General features: G+C 40.1%; 1 protein-coding gene and 1 long non-coding RNA gene across 6 annotated transcripts in view; one reads left to right on the top strand and one right to left on the bottom strand.

Moving 5' to 3' along the window:
• Nucleotides 1-1,715: 1,715 nt before the first annotated feature.
• The window catches only part of UGT41A2 (UDP-glycosyltransferase UGT41A2), a 37,292-nt gene continuing 21,544 nt past the window's right edge, over nt 1,716-17,463 (bottom strand). For 2 of the 4 annotated variants that reach the window (XM_038019607.2, XM_062675511.1), the window contains 9 exons: nt 16,925-17,076; nt 15,519-15,606; nt 12,994-13,165; nt 7,942-8,136; nt 7,334-7,553; nt 5,570-5,789; nt 4,534-4,753; nt 3,591-3,694; nt 1,716-1,954 (listed from right to left, as the gene is read on the bottom strand). In XM_038019607.2, coding sequence (XP_037875535.1) covers nt 1,770-1,954; nt 3,591-3,694; nt 4,534-4,753; nt 5,570-5,789; nt 7,334-7,553; nt 7,942-8,136; nt 12,994-13,165; nt 15,519-15,606; nt 16,925-17,074 — 1,554 coding nt within the window. In that variant the 5' untranslated portion in view covers nt 17,075-17,076 and the 3' untranslated portion in view covers nt 1,716-1,769. 4 annotated transcript variants of the gene reach the window in all.
• Nucleotides 9,717-12,220, top strand: LOC134201328 (uncharacterized). Of its 2 annotated transcripts, XR_009976555.1 has the most exons (4): nt 9,717-9,788; nt 9,965-10,036; nt 10,492-10,612; nt 10,704-12,220. It is a non-coding gene; the product is annotated as an uncharacterized LOC134201328 (long non-coding RNA). The 2 variants fall into 2 exon arrangements; XR_009976554.1 differs by lacking the exon at nt 9,717-9,788 and having other exon boundaries at nt 9,797-10,036.

The following is a 17,463-nucleotide window of genomic DNA, read 5'->3' on the forward strand; positions in this document are numbered from 1 at the left end:
CCCTAGAATCCGCATCCATACATAAACTTCACCATTAAGGGTATAAGTTTAGTCCTAGTCGGGGGGCTCCCTCGACATTGGTTGCACTCCTTAATGGATGACATTGTTACGTTACTGCGGCACTGACACATAAAACTATGTAATGTCTTTTTATTATTACCTATGTAAAGTTCACTTTAAACATTAAAGTATTTTCACTATTTTTTATTTTTATATATTTGTTTAGTCGGGGGTCACCACTGTTGAGTCTCTATATCGGGCAAGATTAATAAGACACGAGTTCAGTTAAGTGACTAACGTATATTGGGATCAATCTAAGGTGCTATCGACAGCCCGATAATCCTGAGACTAACGTAGCATCATTGCAATATAATTATCGCTAGCACATACATATAATTATTAGTTGCTATGGGGACATTTGTGGTCCCTACAGGAGATTACTGCGGTCAACACTAAAACCAGACCGCCCAGCTCACCCCAAGAACGCCCGGCTGACGGAACGTAGGCCGTCTCGGTACGGTAACCCGTCAGGCCGCCCAGACGGTGCCGCTGGTGTCCTGGAATACCCCGCTAGACCAGAACCAGCCTGCCGGGTCGGGACGCGATGCACCGCGGCCCACCCAGTCGGTACGGAGGCCGGCCGACGCGTCCGCCAAACGGCGAGACCACGCCTCCAACACAGAGCGCCGAGATTGGAGCCTCCGCGCCCGAACTACTCCTTCGCCAGGGCGCCCTTCCCCCCTAGAGCGGAGGTCGCTACGCCACCTGTAATCGACAGCGAGCGCCTCCGCCTCCAGGTCCCAGGATGATACCCCGGCGAGCAGGCACGCCGTCTCGTAGGAGACCCGCGTAGGGGGCCCGATTTATCGAAATGAGTGGGGAAGCTCCATTGACCATCCAGTTTGGGGCCAAGGTACCTTAGACCGGCCACCTCGACCTCGCTGCGAACGCCTCCGATCACGAGGTGCGCAGGTGGCGCACGTCCCGGCCTGTGAAAAAGCAGGGCCTGGGTTTTGTCGAACGCCACCTCGAGCCCCAAGCGTCGAATTCTTGTGACGACCAGTGCCACGCCTGCGCACGCCAGACGGGCAGACTCCCGGTAGTCCCTCCCCGGTGCCACAACCAAGTGTCGTCAGCGTAGCAAACTACACTCAGTCCGGGGAGGATGTATGTACCTAATGTAATATTTTCTAATTGGGTTTTTTCAAAATGTCTCGCAAGCTGGATCATATCTTACAGCGGGCCGGTTGTTGCCTATATATGGTCTAGAGAGACCATATCAACGTCACTGGGCTAGGCCTCGAATGTTGTTCGGAACTTGTATATATGCGAGCTTATCTTGAAAATGAAACTATGCTGAGACCTTAGAACTTATATCTCAAGGTAGGTGGCGCATTTACGTTGTAGATGTCTATGGTCTCCAGTAACCACTTAACACCAGGTGCGCTGTGAGCTCGTCCACCCATCTAAGCAATAAAAAAATGTCGTAAGCGAGATTCAGGCTTCTGTCAAATAATTATCTTGTGTTCTGTTATGACTACGGTCACAAAATCTTTAATAGGTGCCTGATTCGCGCTAACCTTTCCACGACTTTTGCTTTGCTACTTTTTAATTAATCACCGATCCCAACTCCCTATTAACACACAGTAGCAAAGCCTGCCGATGCCATTAATAACTCGTATTAGAAATAACCCCTAAAAAATAAGAGACAACCGTCCCACAAAGAAAAACAATACAAAAAAGGATTTATTTACAAAATAAAGTACAGATTAGTTTTTCTTGACTTTAATCCTGTTACAGTCACCGCCGTTCACGGAGCTCCAGAGGTAACACAAGACCCTCCTGGCCGCTACGTACACCGCGAGGCACGCCAGCAACAGCGCCGCTATGATGTCCACGAGCCAACGCTGGTACCACGGATAGAGCAGGCTCTTAGAGCGCAGATGGTAGGCTCCTGTAACATAATAGATTGGGGAAAAAGTCTTTTCGCATTATAGTATGAATGAACACGTAATAAAATCTCTTTAGCTATACCATTTGTATCTGGCTGGTTTTGGTATCATTAAAAGCTTAAATAAAAAAGATAATTCCAAATTAAAATTAGGAAAATATGTGATTTTTATTTATTTTTCGTACTGTCAAGATAAGTTAATCTAGTGAAGAAATTCGATACATTTTATAAATACTACAAACTTGCGATGCTTATGGACTTAGTGCTGTGTCTGTGAGAGTAGCACAAATTTGGTTTAAGCGTTTTCAATCCGGACATTTTGATGTCAAAGATGCACGTCGCTCTGGTCGCCCTATTACGGATAAAATGGATGGCATTTTTTTAAAAAGTGGAGATAGATCGGTATATCATTAGTTATGACGTAGCTGAAGAACTGGGAATTGACCACGAAACAGTTTTGGCGCATTTGAAAAAAACTGGGTAGGTACACAAAAAAGCTCGATATTTGGGTACCTCACGCGCTCACTGAAATAAACCTAATGAACCTTGTACTAATTTGTGATAATTTATTACGACGTAATAAAACCGAACCATTTTTGAAGAAGCTGATAACTGGTGATGAAAAGCAGATCATGTAAGATAAGACCGTGCGAAAAAGGTCGTGGTCAACGGCCGGTCAGGCTTCACAGACTGTGGCGAAACCCGGGTTAACTCGCAACAAGGTGATGCTGTGGTGGAATTGGAAGGGCATTATTCATTATGAGCTGTTACCGCCAGGCAGAACGATCGATTCTGAACTCTACTGCGAACAACTGATAAGATTAAAGCAAGAAGTTGAGAGAAAGCGGCCGGAATTAATCACCAGAGGGATTGTGGTTTTTCATCATGATCACGCTAGACCTCACACATCTTTAGCCCCTCAGCAAAAATTAAGAGAGCTTGGCTGGGAGGGGTTAATGCATTCGCCGTATAGTTCTAACCTTGCACCTTCAGATTTCCACCTGTTTCGGTCTGTTCAGAATTCTTTAGACAGTGTCAGGTTAACATCACGAGAGGACTGCCAAAACCAATTGCCGCGGTATTTTGATCAGAAGCCCCAAAATTTCTATAGCAATGGGATCATGTCCCTACCTACAAGATCGCAAAAAGTTATCGAACAAAATGGTACCTACATACTTTAGTTAAATGTAAATAAATTATATTAAAAAATGTTGTGGATCAACCTATTATTATTTTTTATGAAAAATTCTATGAAGCGAATTAAAATGAAGCCTGAAACTAAATGAAACGGTTGAAATATAATCTCAGTAAAATGGTGGTTATTTACCGAGACTTTTTCAGTGAACTTTTTCGAAGATCTCGAGAAGCTACGACCGGCGGCATTGTTTCATTCCCCTACATTTGTGCACTTTTACAGATACTAAACAGTTAGGTAATAAACCACTGTTATTACACATTTAAACCTGAAGACACAGTAAATAAACAAAATGAAACAATTCACACAACTTCGCTCCTCGCGTTCCCGCTAAAGTCTTTTAAATGTCATTTTGCTGAGGATTTTTTTTAAACATAGCTCGAAAATTGAGGCAAAAGGTACACGTCTCATCGAGCCAACAAATGACGTCACAATATTACTCACCATTAGTTTCGATGGCGACCTTCACGTAATGCGATATCAGCTTGGCCGGCGGCACCAACTTATCGCCGAAGATCTTCGACAGATATCTCGCACGCGTGTAGTAACTGATAATACAAACAGGCAATAGATAGCTATAGATTGACATTCATGTGACGAGCAGATTTGTATGTTCTTTGTCTGGTGATGTTTATTATCTATATATGTATATATTTAAACGTATATAAGTATGTATGTCAGTATCTGGTACCCATTACAAAGGGAATCCTAATTTAAGGCCGGATGACCGTGCGTGATTTATTTCTAGTTATTTACTTATTTATATAAATACCCCTAATTCGACCCCAAACCCTTTTTGCTGTCCAGAAAGTACTAGATAATTTAGGTATTGCCATCCATCCATCAATCCATCAGCCCACAGACGTCCACTGCTAAACATAATCCCTACCCAAGAGCTCCAACGACCGGCGCCTGAATCCGGCAGACTTCACTGCGTATTCCAGTACGCGATCGTTTTTCTAGAACTTTTTGACCCTAGCGACTTGGATCTTCGAATAGTTCACCTGCAAATCTCAAGCCGCCACAAGTCTGTTTTGAAGGATATGCCGTAATACCAATGCAATAAGGTTCTGAGCCGTGAGTTCTGATAACTAGAGCGAGCAATTGCTTAAAATCAACGACAGAAACTCATGACATATGCAAGTGTAATATTCGCTCACGCGGGCGATCGCTGGAGTAGACCGGGTCTCTAGTGGAGACCGCAAGCGGAAAACGTGAAGTGGAACGCTCCCTCGCTAGATGGTGTGAAGATATCTGAACGGTGGCCGGTAAGAGGTGGATGAGGAGAACCGAAGATCGGGCTCAGTCGTGTAGAATGGGAGAGAGCTATGTCCAGCAGTGGACGACTGTTGGCTGATGATGATGACTGTAGAAATAAATTACTCACCTATCATTGCTCAGCATTTCATTGAGAGCCACCTTCATGTCATTAGCCATATCAGGCTTGTACTGTATGCTTTTCGCAAATCCGTGACGGACAGCCCTGTCGGCGTTCGAGGGCTGGTCCCCGAACACCGGCACAGCGAGGATCGGTACCCCGTAATGCAAGGTCTCGAGGGTGCTGAGCAAGCCGCCGTGCGTGATGAAGACCTTCACGTTCGGATGAGCTATGGCGAAAAGAAGGGTAATGCTAACTGAACATATCTTCCCCACTTCCTGGCTCTGGACGGGAAGCGACTGGTCAGTTGATGTTTTATTTTTATTTTTTTTATTGTATAGATGGGTGGACGAGCTCGGAGCCCTCCTGGTGTGAAGTGGTTACCGGAGCCCATAGACATCTATATGTTAATGCCGCCACCCACCTTGAGATATGAGTTCTAAGGTCTCAGTATAAGACTGTGGCGACCTTCAAAATCGGGGTAATGCTTGGTTAATTGGTGTTTGTATAAAGTTAGTTGGTGACAGAGGCCGGGAGGTGGTACCCACCCGTGCGGACTCACAAGACGTCCTACCACCAGTATCGCCAGGTCTTGCAACTTCAAATTTGTCGGCTGAACGAGTTAGACCTTTTTGTTGTTATTGTTGTACAATTGAAATTCAATGAAATGAATTGTTTGAAAGAATTCTCCGTCTTAACAATTGAGACTCATAGCTCAAGTTTCTTGATGGGCGATTTACATTATGATGTCCATGGACTCCGCAAACAACTAAACACCAGGTAGACTGCGCAATAAAGAAAACGCTAATCTAGTAATTCTCTTTTTTGTTTTTGTTGAAATAGGAACAAGTCGCTGCCCATACAGGTCATATATCATAAGGTCATATATCATATATACGTTATTTATCACAGAAATGACCATATCAGTAGAGAAAGGCTAAATGAGGAACCAAATTAGTAGTGTGTTTCATTCGGTGGCAGTCTGCATAAAATGGTATCTAGAGTTAAGACCTAAATGTATAAAATCGGGTAGTTCGGGTCTTACCCAAGATGCTGGACTGTGGCATCCATGGTCGAACGATAACGTTCTTCGGTAGATCCTTGAGCTCCTCCTCGAATTTCCACAGCACCGTCTGCGACAATGACCCGAACACTTCCAATATCTCTCGTCTAGTTCGTTCGGACAGTCTGGACGACTTGAGCACTGAGCCCATGCTGAAGTACACCACGCCCTGTGGCGACGAGTCCAGGATGTGCTGCAGGTCCTGATAATATAGGAGACGTTATACGACACAACTTTTAAGATAATACGACCGCTGTACCCACAAGAATCAATTTTATTAAAGAAATAGGTTATAATAAGGTCTCTAGGCCAGGGTAAGGGAGTTTTCCTGTCACGCCGCTTTGGTGAAGTAGCATTTTGACCCTTCCTTAAAGTACTTACATATCGATACTAGATTTAGGACGTCGTGAAGATCTACATTCCTCACATACCACGGTGCTCCGACGGATATCCTGTAGAAACCGGATTGGATGACCTGGAGAGAGTTAATGTGTGTAGGACCGCGTGAGCGAATACTACATTTGCATAGGTAATGACGGAGCGTATGCAGATTTTGTAGAGCGTCACTTTGTTACGAAGGGACAATTTACTTCGCTTACAGATCATGGCATAGAGTCAACCGAGTAAGAAGGCGACTCAGTCGCGCACTGACTTAATGTGGGGCGCGAATGTCATCCCTCTGCCGAGAGTGACGCCTAAGTACTTAGCCTTCGAAGCCCATGGTGTAGGCTGGCCAAAGAGAGTGACGGGGCTAACGGCGGGGGTGTTAACGCGCCTATTAGGGAGTGGGATGCTCGAAGTGGTATTCGAAAGGCAACCCCTTTTGAAGAGTACCGAGCACCGCTCTGGTTTTCGTGGGGTTGATGTCAATGCGCCACTTCCGGAATCACTTTCCCATGGTGGTTACTGCGATCTGGAGTCGCCGATGCAAAAGCGACTTCTTCCTACACGAGTAGTAGATACACGTGTCATCGGCGAAGAGCGCTAGATGGGTCTCCGGAGACCGGAGTATATCATTGATATACAAACTAAATAATAACGGAAAGAACCCGGAGCCTTGCGGGACTCCGGCAGTCAGATGACGGGGGCGAGAGCGAGTTCCCTCTACTCGATATCGAAACGAACGATTCAACAAGAAGTCTCATTTGATGAGCACGAGTCTGTCTGGCACTCCCATGTTGTACAGTTTGTAAATCAAACCGTTGTGCCAGTGCCAGACTTTGTCGAACGCCTTCGCGATATCGAAGAAGAGGGCGCCGGTCGGGATTTGTTTACGCCCATTATTCAACCCTATTAAGGTGTGCTCCGTGAAGCGGTGCACTTGATGTATGCACGAGTGTTTGGCGCAGAACCCAAACTGCTCGTCTATTAATATTTTGTTCGCAGTAATGAAGTCCAAAGATTTTAATGGCGGGAACAGAATTACCACGCGAGATACTAGCTGTAGTGTTGGGAGGCCGATTCCCTTGGAAGATCGTGGCTCTGTTTTTCATAGGGTCGATGTCAATGCGCCACTTCCTGAACCACTGTCCTATATTTGTGAAAGCAATCTGGAGCTTACTATGCATAATATGCTTTTTATTTGCATAAAAAGTAGTAAAACATAGTCACCACAATCCTGCTGATTTCAGCCGCGAGGTAGACATGCATTCCGACTTGAATGGCCATTTGTGATGCCTATAAGCCGCGTCTCGAGTATCGCATTTGGGGGCCATCAGAGTTCACGTTTTCAAAGTAATGGCTTACCTTCGGCAAGGGGGGTGTTTCTGGGTTGATGTGGTAGCCCCCGATCTCGACAACGTTCGGGGGCAAGCTCATGGGCGGAGCGAACGCCGGGTGGGAGTTCACAAGTAGCACCGATACGTTGTACAGGGCTTCCTCGAAGGGGGGCAGCGCGATCCCCCGGGCGGCGGCCAGCGGCGCGAACAGGGATTCGTAGAATGCCACCGTGTTTGGGCGCTCTAGCCTGTAGGGCAATTACGTATGCATGCTTGCAGTTTTATTTGCAGGACCACACGAGCAGGTACTATCACCCTGTATACTTCTATCGCAAAGCAGTAATACGTTTCGTTTTGAAGGGTGGGGCAATCGTTGTGCCATAGAACGGAGACTTGGAAATCGAGTCTTAAGATGGGTGGCGGCATTTACGTTGTTGATGTCCATGGGCTCAGCATTTAACACCAGGGGGCCATGAGCTCGTCCCCACATCTAAGCAATGAAAATATAGTTTAAAATGTCAGGTACACACAAGAAGTCAATTGCCATACTTAACATTTAAACTAAGAAAGTTTTGTAATGCGTTTTTTTTCTTTTAGAACTGTTTACTCTATGAATTTTCTTGTAGCGATACTTACCAATTAGATATCGTCATGGCGCTGTAGATGAAGATATTTGTCAGCCTGTCCCAGAAGCCCATGGGGGTTGGGGCGTTGTTGAACAGCAGCGGTATGGTGGTAATCGACCGCACCTCATCGATGATGGCTTCCAAGTGGGGCATTATGGAGACGCTGGACAACAGGATCCAGGGCACTTGAAGTACTGCCCCGTAGCTATGAAAAGGTCAAATTTTATCCCGCTTTTCTTAACTCCGTACGTTTGTCTTCAAGACGCCCGATCAACTTGACAATTCGCACGCGCGTCAAGGATTGATGACGTCACAATCATTTTGTAACTTCGCTCTGATATCCCGACCGGTATCGATAGGGTACACAAAAAATAGACAAAATCAATTTTTACTTCGGTTTAGTTTTTAAATTTAAAAAAAACCGAGAAGTGCAACGCCATCTATTGTCAGATAGTGGAAACACACATCGAAGCTACTCGACTAGCCCAGAATGTACTCGATAAATCTAGGGATGTCGTTTCGACTATAAAAGCGTTGCAGAGATGGCACGCAGTCAGTCAGTAATCGGAACTACTCGAAGCGAAACAGCGAACGGATCACCTGAAGCGAAGCGGAAGAAGTGAATTGAGAACTTTAAAGTGCTCGTTAAGTGTTCTAAGCAGGGGGGTGCAACTCCCATACAAAGGAAAAGAACATTCAACTAGCGTCATCTTTAGGAACCGGCGAGGTCATTTTTGAAACGTTTTGGCCTTAATGAACTAATAAACTCACTAGATGGCAGATACGAGTTCTGACTCAATAAAAAAGGTTAGCGTACTTTGAAGCAGTGCTTCCACTTTTAGGGAATTCTCCCTTTTTTAGGGAAAAATAGCTGATATTTTGGATGATAAAGACAATTTAAAAAATACCAGGATTTAGGATATTTCGGGGTAAAAAGCAAAGCCTATACTAGTAACTGTTGTGAATTTTAAAATAAACGGTTTTTAAAGTAAAACAATGAACATTTTATTTTATGGAGAGAGAATGACATTAAGTCGAGTTGACAAGTAAAAGAATAAAACAGAGTTGTGTATAAAAACTATTAAGAAGGTTTGATTCAACAGTAACCCTCTAGTAAAGTAAATCATAGATTAAGCCACTGCTTTTTTCTTAGGGATTCCCCAGAATCCCAATAAGTATAATCCGCCAAACTTTTATTTACCTATTTTCGTTGATGTCACCAGAACTTACTTGTATTGTAATATACAGGTACTTCATGTACCATGAAAGATTATCATGGTAATTTCATTTACGAAAACCTTGTAATTGTCATTTCACTTTTGCTAGCAGTTCCTTCTTCAAAGACTGAGGTGGAAAGATTATTCAGTGTTCTCAAATGTAAAAACTGACAAAAGAAACAGGCTTTCTAATGAAACCCTGAACGGCTTGCTTCATAGAAAGTTCCCAACTTTGCCAGCAAACAATTGCTCAATTTTAGAACCGAACAGTGTTAGGTTGCGTGCAGCAAAAGAATATAAAAGCAATGCGTCGACTTCCTTGAAAATTCTAATCCTATAGATCTATGATCTTCTGGGGGCGTTTATATTATATATACCTACATTAAATAATATGCTGTGGTTTATTTTCTGTATTTTATTTATGCTTTCTATATAAAGGATTTATGAAAGTTGTCTAGGAAATTTTAGGGATAAATTCAAAAGAAACTAGGGTAAAATGTGTTAAAAAAAACTTAAGTGGAAACACTGCTTTGAAGTTTTCAAAATTCCAGGGCCGTAAAATAATCTCAAAAAAAAAAAAAAAAGTTTTCAAAATGTCGTAACGATTTAATTTTTTAAATCGTTTTTTTTTGGTCTTGGTGTGAGTTATTTTACGTTGTAGTATTAATTTAGAGCATCTTTTAGCTTTATGAGAATATTAGACGATTAGACATTGAGAAACTCTGTTTTGAATTCTCTTTAGACATAACTTGGTTCCAATACTTTTTTCTTCGTTAGCGTTTCGTAAGCCTGTGTAACTATTTTCGTTTCTTACAGAAAGTTTATTATTAAAAATCAGCATGCCTCGAAGATCGAAAATGAAATGCTATTTCGGATGCCTTGATAACGGTGAGTTTACACTATTTTCCCGGTATATTATTTGCTAACAGAATTATTATTCATAATATAATTAAATGAATTAGCACCAACTAATGGTCCTTCCTATTTCTGCTGCCTAGCTATCATATATGTTAAGTTTGATTAAAACAGTCGGTGTTAAGTCTCGTACTATCACACACACACCTCAGATAATAAAATTGTCTCGAGTGGGTGGAAGTATTTATGTTTTGCAACTCAGCGTATTATATGCTTATTGTCAAGTGGGCCCGAACTAGTTTTTTGGAATGATCAATCAGTCATGCTTTCCTGTTTAAATAAAATACAGCACAATTGATCTCACATCCAAAGTTAGATGATGGCATTCACATTTTGTTTCCTGGTGTTTGATAACCAAGTTACACCAAGTGGCCTGTGACCACGTTCATCCTTCTACCCAATATAAAATAATGTTTTTATTTTTGTAGACAAAGGTTTGATAATGACAAAATTTTATGGAAAAATTATAAGGAGCACTAAAATGTCTGAAACATGAAAAGATTGATGCACTATATTTGAACCAGAACGTGTTATGTAATATATTAATTTGTAAGTATGATTACATTAACACTAAATTTTTCATGGTCGTATTTTTTCAATATTTGTTACATACTTAAGATACTTTGTTTCTCCGTTTCAGAAGAGAAACTGATTCAGCAAGGAATGTGAACTCACAACGGATCTTAATTTTTTTTAAATATGTTTATAATTTATAAATTAATAATTGAAATAGTTCATAAGAACTAAATTGATGCCAATTTTGTTTTAAAATAGGTTGTTTAGTTCTTATAGTTATACTATTACGTTTGAATAGTTGTAATTAGTAAGTTAGTAATATATGAAAATACTGATATAAATTTTTGTAAATGAGCTTTTGTAAATTCTACGAGAAGATGATTTTAATTAATGATCAAAAGTCAACGATCTTCAAAAGCATTATTTGCAATTATTTAGATTAACTGTGGAATATATTTGCTAACTTGTGTTTTCTGTGTGAGCAGATATAAATGAAAATGCCCAAACATGATTATGTTTCTTACATTTTCATTATGTGAAATCAATATGCTTGTGACTGAGTATATTAATAATTTATTAAAACTTAAGTGATAGACAGCAACCCCTATGACACTGCTGAAGTTTATAAGCACTGGTGACCACTTATCATGAGCCGGGTTGTGTGCTCGTCTGCTGTTGAGTGCAATAAAGATTTTCGAGACCCTTTCTATTATTTAGATGTAATATTAATGTACATTTAATTTGGATTAAAAGATAAATTTACATTTTATGTTTGCATGTGTATGTTTATAATTCATTTGCATGTAACGAACATCAGTTTCTTTTGTAACAAAATGCAAACTAATGGTTTGTAATGAATGTAATTAACTTTAAGATGATTTTCTTTCAATCTGCTGTTTGTTTCATCTAGTATTACCAAAGCTAAAGCATCAGAAACGTCAGAATAGAAATAATTTAGTTAAAGAATAAAAGTATAACTATTGTAATCATGTCTAAGATTACTATAAGTGTCATTAAGTACAAACTATCAATATTTAAGAGTACTTTAAATCATCATTACATTTTTTAAACATTTTTTGTTTTTTTTTGTTTTTCAAATCATGTAACAAAACGTTTGTGCAGAACAAAATGTCACATGTTATGAACATGATTGTGGGTTAATCGTTTCTTAAATTTCTAAATGTTTATAAGAATGCTAAGAATAATTTAGTATTCAATTTAGTGTGTGTATTATCTCTACAATGCTAGTTTAAATGACAATTATTGTATGACGAAGCATAGGTAGTATTTATAGATGTAATATTTTCATACAAGGTCATGATCTGTCACGATCAACTTTAAGCAAGAACTGCTATCATTAAGAAACAAATTTATTAAATTTAATTCAAATTGTCTACTATGTTTATAATGGAAAGCTGACATGTTTATATTTCGCACAAATGACTTAATTGACATTGAATGATTTGATTATCTAGACTTAATTAACTTTTAGATAACTTTCGATTTAATGTTAATAAGTACGCTAGTAGGATTAATCTAGAGGAGTTATTGTTATTCGAAGTTTTATACAATTGTACGTTCATACAATCTTTTAACCGAAAATTGTTTGTAATATAGGGAAATTAAATAGCTTACAGAGAATTACAGCTTTTTATTTTAAAAAACTGTTTTCTCTCTGTATGAAAAGATCTTATCGATTAGAATGCTGAACACAATCAAACATTCCTTAATATCTCATAAGTACTACCGGGAATTCCAGCGATTCTAAACGATAAGATTTTTTCATAAAGAGAGTTATTAAAAATATTAAAATTACTAAAAAAGCCACCTGGTGGGGGGTAGGGAGACTAATAATCGACCGTAGCGACGCCTGCTGGACCGGGCTTTAACTAAAGCAAAAATAAAAATGAGAGTTGCGCATCTATCTCTATTATATTAAGTGTATAATCTATGGTTCTAAGTGTTAATGCAGTTGTAATTTGTACTTAGGTAGAATTTTTATTTATGCCGAATTTATAATGATTTTTACAGCTCATAATTAATTGCACGTATCTCTACGCATTGTGTCAATTGTGTTGTTATAAATTGAAATGAAATTAATTTATTAAATTTGTGTTCCTAGTTTTTGTATTGTAAAAACATTGCGTCATAATAACGCGCTATATGGGGTCTAACGAACGCGGTATATGAGAATACTCCTACAGCGCGTTTCCTACAACATGGAACCAATCTACAGTGCTATAGGGGGGATTTATTGTATATTTATTTTGACAGAATTCGCTGATTTTTATCACCCGAATAGTCGCTCTCGTTGGTCCCGGGAAAGCATCCGTCGTGATACCATCGGAGGACGGCAGAGGGCGCGCGAGTAGCATCAATAAGTCCACTTCTTGAATTGACCTTTGCAAACTAACCCCGCCTCGGCATCGTTGAAGAAGGACTCCGTGACGACCGCGTCGTATTTCCCGCTGACGATCGCCTGCTGCAGCGCTGGTACCGAGAGGGACAGCCTCGTGATATTGGCAGCGAAGGTCCTGATCAACGCGATACCAGCATCAGCGTTTCTTTGGTCGTTCATGTCAATCACTGAAATAGAAGGGAATTCTTGGTTTTCGAGGACTTTGACGTCGCAACTTGACGATTTGACGTGGAGACATGCGATCCAGTGATCCCTCTGTTCAATTATTTGCTTGGGGACATGTGATTAAAGCCATCGTCAAACAGAACGCGTACTTAACGTCGCGCTCTTCAAATTGACTAGATGAGTCTAACGCTCCTTGACGCAACGCATTCGCCAAATCACAGTGCCTTTCGATAGCAGTGTGAAAATTTAAAAGTATTAAGAAATCGAGTGATTCAGATGTGGCATTGTATAAGCATGGGTATTTTCTAACTATTTCTATCATTTTTTCGGGCATTATCTAGTATTTTAATACACATTCACTCGGACGCTAAAATAAAATTTGTAAAAAATTACAACGCATGACGTCAAAGCGTCCTAACGCCGCGACAGAGCGCTGCGTACTTATAGCGCTGGGGCTCTGTTTGACGGTATGTTACCATAGTAGTACAACACATCTCGGCGTCATAGCGCGGCGTTAGATTAGCCGTTAGATTATTAAACATGATAAGTTCCTACTGGTTTTTTATACATTTTATCGCTTACAGACAACATTGCTATTAGTTTTGCACTAAGAACTTCATGATCATCACATAAGCTAAGACAGATCAGTGTTCTTTTAAATACTTATCTGTATGCTATCAAATAAACATGTCAGTTATTTGGAAATATCTAGTCTGTCTCCATTGTATAGTGTCAACCAGACCGTAATAAATAAAGCATGATAATTAATGATTAAAAAAACGATGATACGTACTGCAATGTCAATAAGAAGTCTTTTTTTTTTTTTTTTATCCGTGCTTCATATGATTTAAAATTAACAACTATAGTGAGGGGTAGATCTCAGGAGTATTTAAAACTATGGGTTAGTCACCCGTATCGAATTTCGAATTCTAATCTTTCTTTAACACAAACAATTTTCAATTTTAAACGATAATTACATTCAGACGCGGGCGCACGCTATTCACACTCAAAGTCAAAACATATTAAGTGTGTAATCTATGGTCAAAACTATATTAAGTGTATAATCTATGGTCAAAACGGAAGCCCCCGGAACATAGATTATACACTGTTAAAAAGATGGACATAGATACTAACTATGTATAGAGAGTGACGTACCGGTCGGTTTGCTATACAACATAATTCTAGTTTTTATTTATTATAGCAATTTTGTAATATACTCTAACTGGGCGTTTCTGGGGCAGAAACGGGCATTGTCCTTTCGAAAACAAAATACAATAGCGAACAATGAGTCAACTGCTTGAGAATGATTTCATTTCACTCGATTCGACTATTGCTGTCTCAGTATCACAGGTGTTTTCTGGAACATGAACTAGACGAGAGAGCAGTGATTCTCTTTTAAATTATCAGTTATGAAATGACCAGTACGTCTCTTATAGCCTGCAAGACCTAAGTCATCTTTTAAAATACGCGACATGGTTCTAGGTGCTATCTTCATCTCCCGAGATAAAATCTTTTGCTTTCGGACAGGATTTCTTCGAATTCTTTCCCTTACTGCTTTGACCACCTTTTTCGTACGAACACTATGTGGACGGTCAGATCTTTTTCTGTCACAAGCAGAGGAGATCTCATTGCACCTATTAATAGCCCGGTACACAAACATTTTACTAATACCAAGCGTATGGAGAGTTTTAAAAATTGCATTTGGCTTCATTTTTACTTTGTGTAATGCAATCACAGCGATTCGGTTCTCTTTATCACCCCACTCCATTTTAATATCGCAAAATATTGTACAATGTATTGGCGCCAAAATGAGAACTCAATGAGCAATCATATAAAAATGACAGATTCCAAATTCAAATGTAATATATTGTTTATTTTTAATTGTAACAGTATTTATGGCCAGACTAAGTATAATAATATATAAAAATGAATTGCTGTTCGTTAGTCTCGCTAAAACTCGAGAACGGCTGGACCGATTTGACTAATTTTGGTCTTGAATTATTTGTGGAAGTCCAGAGAAGGTTTAAAAGGTAGATAAATATGAAAATGCTCGGAATCAAATAAAAATAACAATTTTGTTATCCCTTTGATGTGTCCCCCGTCGGACGGATTCCTTTTGTTTTTTTTTAAGTTTTTTTATACAAAAGTTTAGGTCTTTTATTTTTTATATCTTTCGATTGAGGCACTACGAAGTCTGCCGGGTCAGCTAGTTAATTATTATTATTTTTTTATCTTGCAATAAACAATTGTATGTTTGTAGTTGAGTTTTACTTTGTACCCGCCGTCAGGCGTACATAACACATCTTGAGTTTTTTTTTGGTCGCCATTGAGACGCACCGTTCGAATTTGACTTACTTTCACTTACAGAAGCTGTGGCGCTAACATCGATTATTTTCAGGCCTTTAGTCGATTCTTTAGGAGGGAACGGAGTCGCCCATGTTACCTGAAATAGAAAATACCGTCGATTTTTTTTCTTTTTCTATTTTTTTTTCTGTAACATAACTTTATCAATTATCTGTGTAGGTACATTAAGTGTGATGTATGTGTTTGATGGGATTTCTGCTAGTTTAAACAGAATGATATAAGGTGATCCAAATATTGTTACGCCGGTAAGGGTAACGCCATCTATCGCCGAATAGTCGAATGAATATCGAAGGATCCAGAATGCTCGAGAATTACAGCGCACTCTATGGTCACATAGCGGAAACTGCTACTAGAGAGGTGTGGAATATTCCCGATAATTCTAGGGATGAGGTATATCGGCTATAAAAGCGTTGTAGGGATGGCACGTCAGTCAGTCAGTCAATAATCAGAACTACTCGAAGCGAAACAGCGAACGGATCACCTGAAGCTAAGCGGAAGAAGCAAAATGAGTGTTTTAAAGTGTTTGGGAAGTGTTTAAGTGTTCTAAGTGTTGAATACAGTTTTAAGTTGTACTTTGGTGGAACATTTATTTATCCCGAACCCCAGCGCGTAACAATATCTTTCAAAGTACCAGGTTAACATAGAAGTAAGGAGTTCTATTTGAATAGGTTCTTCGATTTCGGTATTACCAACCGTTAGCAATTAAACATTGTAATAATAATACGAGATCACTGTACTGTACAACTCATAGTTCACGATCCCGAAGTGAAGTTCTAACTGAAGTCAACGGACATAATAGGTTGGGGAAAAAATTACTTCGCATTTTTTAAGAAAATTCACAACATTTTTTAATATAGTTTATTTACATTTAACTAAAGTATGTCCGTTTGTACCGGTACCATTTTGTTGGATAACTTTTTGCCATCTTGTAGGTGGGGACATGATCCCATTGCTATAGAAATTTTGGGGCTTCTGATCAAAATACCACGACAATTGGTTATGGCAGTCCTTTCGTGATGTTAACCTGACACTGCCTACAGAATTCTGAAGAGACTGAAACAGGTGGAAATCTGAAGGTGCAAGGTCAGGACTATACGGCGGATGCATTAACACCTCCCAGCCAAGCTCTCTAGATGGGTGGACGAGCTCACAGCCCACCTGGTGTTAAGTGGTTACTGGAGCCCATAGACATCTACAACGTAAATGCGCCACCCACCTTGAGATATAAGTTCTAAGATCTCACTTACAACGGCTGCCCTACCCTTCAGACCGAAACGCATCACTGCTTCACGGCAGAAATAGGTAAGGCGGTGGTACCTACCCGCGCGAACTCACAAGACATCCTGCCACCAGCAAGTTTTGACTTTCATTAAAAATGACTAATTAAAAAAACGAACCTCGTGGCCAGCTCCAAGCAAGGCGTCGACTATCCCTTTGCCGAGGGAGTTGTGGCTGCGTGAAGGTATCGGGAACACGCAGAGCACGTGGTACGCGCGCGCTGACGTCACAACACACACCAAGAAGAGCAGCAACTGGAGACACCTCATGTCTGTAATATTTAAGTTATCTGTGGTCACAAGTCACAGAGTAAATATATTATGTAGTTTTTGTTAGTACTATGTATATATTGAAGGTGGGTAGTCAGACTGTGTTGTTGTCAGTGTTGTGCTCGTAATTAAATACATTTATGAACGATTGTGTGCTTTATAAAAGTGAGGAATGTGCAAGAGTTTATGAACGGTGTTAAGACTATCCCGAAAATCATATGGAACAGAGAATACACCACCAAAATTCAAACAAAGGTGCACAAATACGGTCCACCAAAGGGATGTTCAAAGTACGCGAAAACCCCGGGACATCTAATACGAATATTATATCTACTATCCCTACGTGTATGTAAGTGAAAGAAAAATATCTAAGTGGAAGACAATTTCCG

The sequence above is a fragment of the Bombyx mori genome, chromosome 24, assembly GCF_030269925.1.
Source record: "Bombyx mori chromosome 24, ASM3026992v2".
NCBI classification, from domain to species: Eukaryota; Metazoa; Arthropoda; class Insecta; order Lepidoptera; family Bombycidae; genus Bombyx; species Bombyx mori.